Below are 1,428 nucleotides of genomic sequence, written 5' to 3'. Positions count from 1 at the left end.
AAATGCCGGGCTAATCCATAGGTAATTAAATATGATAACTTTGTACGTTGTAATTGCACATTTTTTACTACAGTGAAACTTCCATATAACGAACTTCCATTTAACGGAATTTTCTGTTTAACGAAATATTTTTAAGAACTATGATCTTCATTGTTAATTACACGTAAATTTATCTCCAAATAACGAATCTGATGTTTCTATATAACAAAATAATTATTCGATAAAAACCAGTTTTTGTAAATTTTGTCGCTATCAAATTGATAGTTTATGTCATAGTTCTAAAATTGTACATGAACAATGTACCCGATAAAGATAAGACACTGAAGGTAGGCAAACTGATTAATTTTACTGTAGTACACTTCAGTTCCAATATTGGTGCAAACGAGTATACATTCTTTCGTTTTCTCTTCGTTCGTACAAAAAAAATGTCAAAACGTAAATGTTTATCCATCGCTGATAAATTTGAAATTTTTAACGAAGTTGATAAAGGTGTTAAAAAAAAAGATATTGCCGCAAAATATAGTATTCCAACAAGTTCTCTATCAACCATTTTGAAAAACCGTGAAAACGTAACCAATCAAATGCAAAATTCTTCTCTCCTCAGCAATAGAAAACGAATGAAAATTTGTGTCTATGAAGAAGTTGACAACGCTGTTCTTAAATGGATGACTTGTATACGAAATAACAATCTGCCTATATCAGGTTCGTTAATCAAAGAAAAAGCAATTTATTTTGCTTAGAAATTTGGTTTTATCGATTTTCGTGCAAGCTCTGGATGGTTAGATAAATTTAAATCGAGACACAATGTTGTGTTTAAAGTTATTTGTGGTGAGAGTGCTGATGTCCAAGAGAATGACTGTGATACATGGAAAATGTTTTACCAAAATTAATTGAAAAATTCAATCCAAAAGATATTTTTAACGCTGATGAGACAGGTTTATTTTTTAAATGTTTACCAAACAAAACGTTAACTTTTAAAAATGAAAAATGTTTTGGAGGTAAGCATAGTAAAGAACGAGTTACTTTGATGGTGTGTTCTAATATGACTGGAACTGAAAAACAAAAACTTCTAATTATTGGAAAAAGCAAAAATCCAAGGTGTTTCAAAGGCATAAAATCACTTGAAACAAATTACGATTTTGATTAAAAAACGTGGATGACATCATTAATTTTTGAAAAGTGGTTACTAGATATTGATCAAAAAATGAGTCAAGAAAATCGAAAAATAATTTTATTTGTGGATAATTGTACTGCTCATCCTTGTACCTTATCTACAAAATTAAAATCTGTAACGCTTGCATATTTTCCCCCAAATACAACAAGTAAGCTCTAACCAATGGACCAAGGAATAATAAATAATCTTAAAGTGTATTATCGAAAACGTATTTTGAACAAAGTTATTTCAAATCTTGAACAGAGAACAACAAT

General features: G+C 29.3%; 1 protein-coding gene across 1 annotated transcript; it reads left to right on the top strand.

Annotated features, from left to right (window-relative positions):
• Positions 1–831: 831 nt before the first annotated feature.
• Positions 832–1,168, top strand: LOC115033298 (tigger transposable element-derived protein 4-like). Its single transcript, XM_029485614.1, has one exon. It carries the CDS (start codon positions 866–868, stop codon positions 1,145–1,147), a length of 282 nt encoding a protein of 93 aa, XP_029341474.1. The 5' UTR covers positions 832–865; the 3' UTR covers positions 1,148–1,168.
• The last annotated feature ends 260 nt before the right edge of the window (positions 1,169–1,428 follow it).

Source organism: Acyrthosiphon pisum, chromosome X (assembly GCF_005508785.2).
Source record: "Acyrthosiphon pisum isolate AL4f chromosome X, pea_aphid_22Mar2018_4r6ur, whole genome shotgun sequence".
NCBI lineage: Eukaryota > Metazoa > Arthropoda > Insecta > Hemiptera > Aphididae > Acyrthosiphon > Acyrthosiphon pisum.
Note: the sequence above shows the minus strand (reverse complement) of the source record. Positions and strands in the feature narration are given on the sequence as shown.

Excerpts from the sequence above, each read along its gene's own strand:
- LOC115033298 (XM_029485614.1), top strand. The coding sequence starts at position 866 with ATGGAAAATGTTTTACCAAAATTAATTGAAAAATTCAATCCAAAAGAT.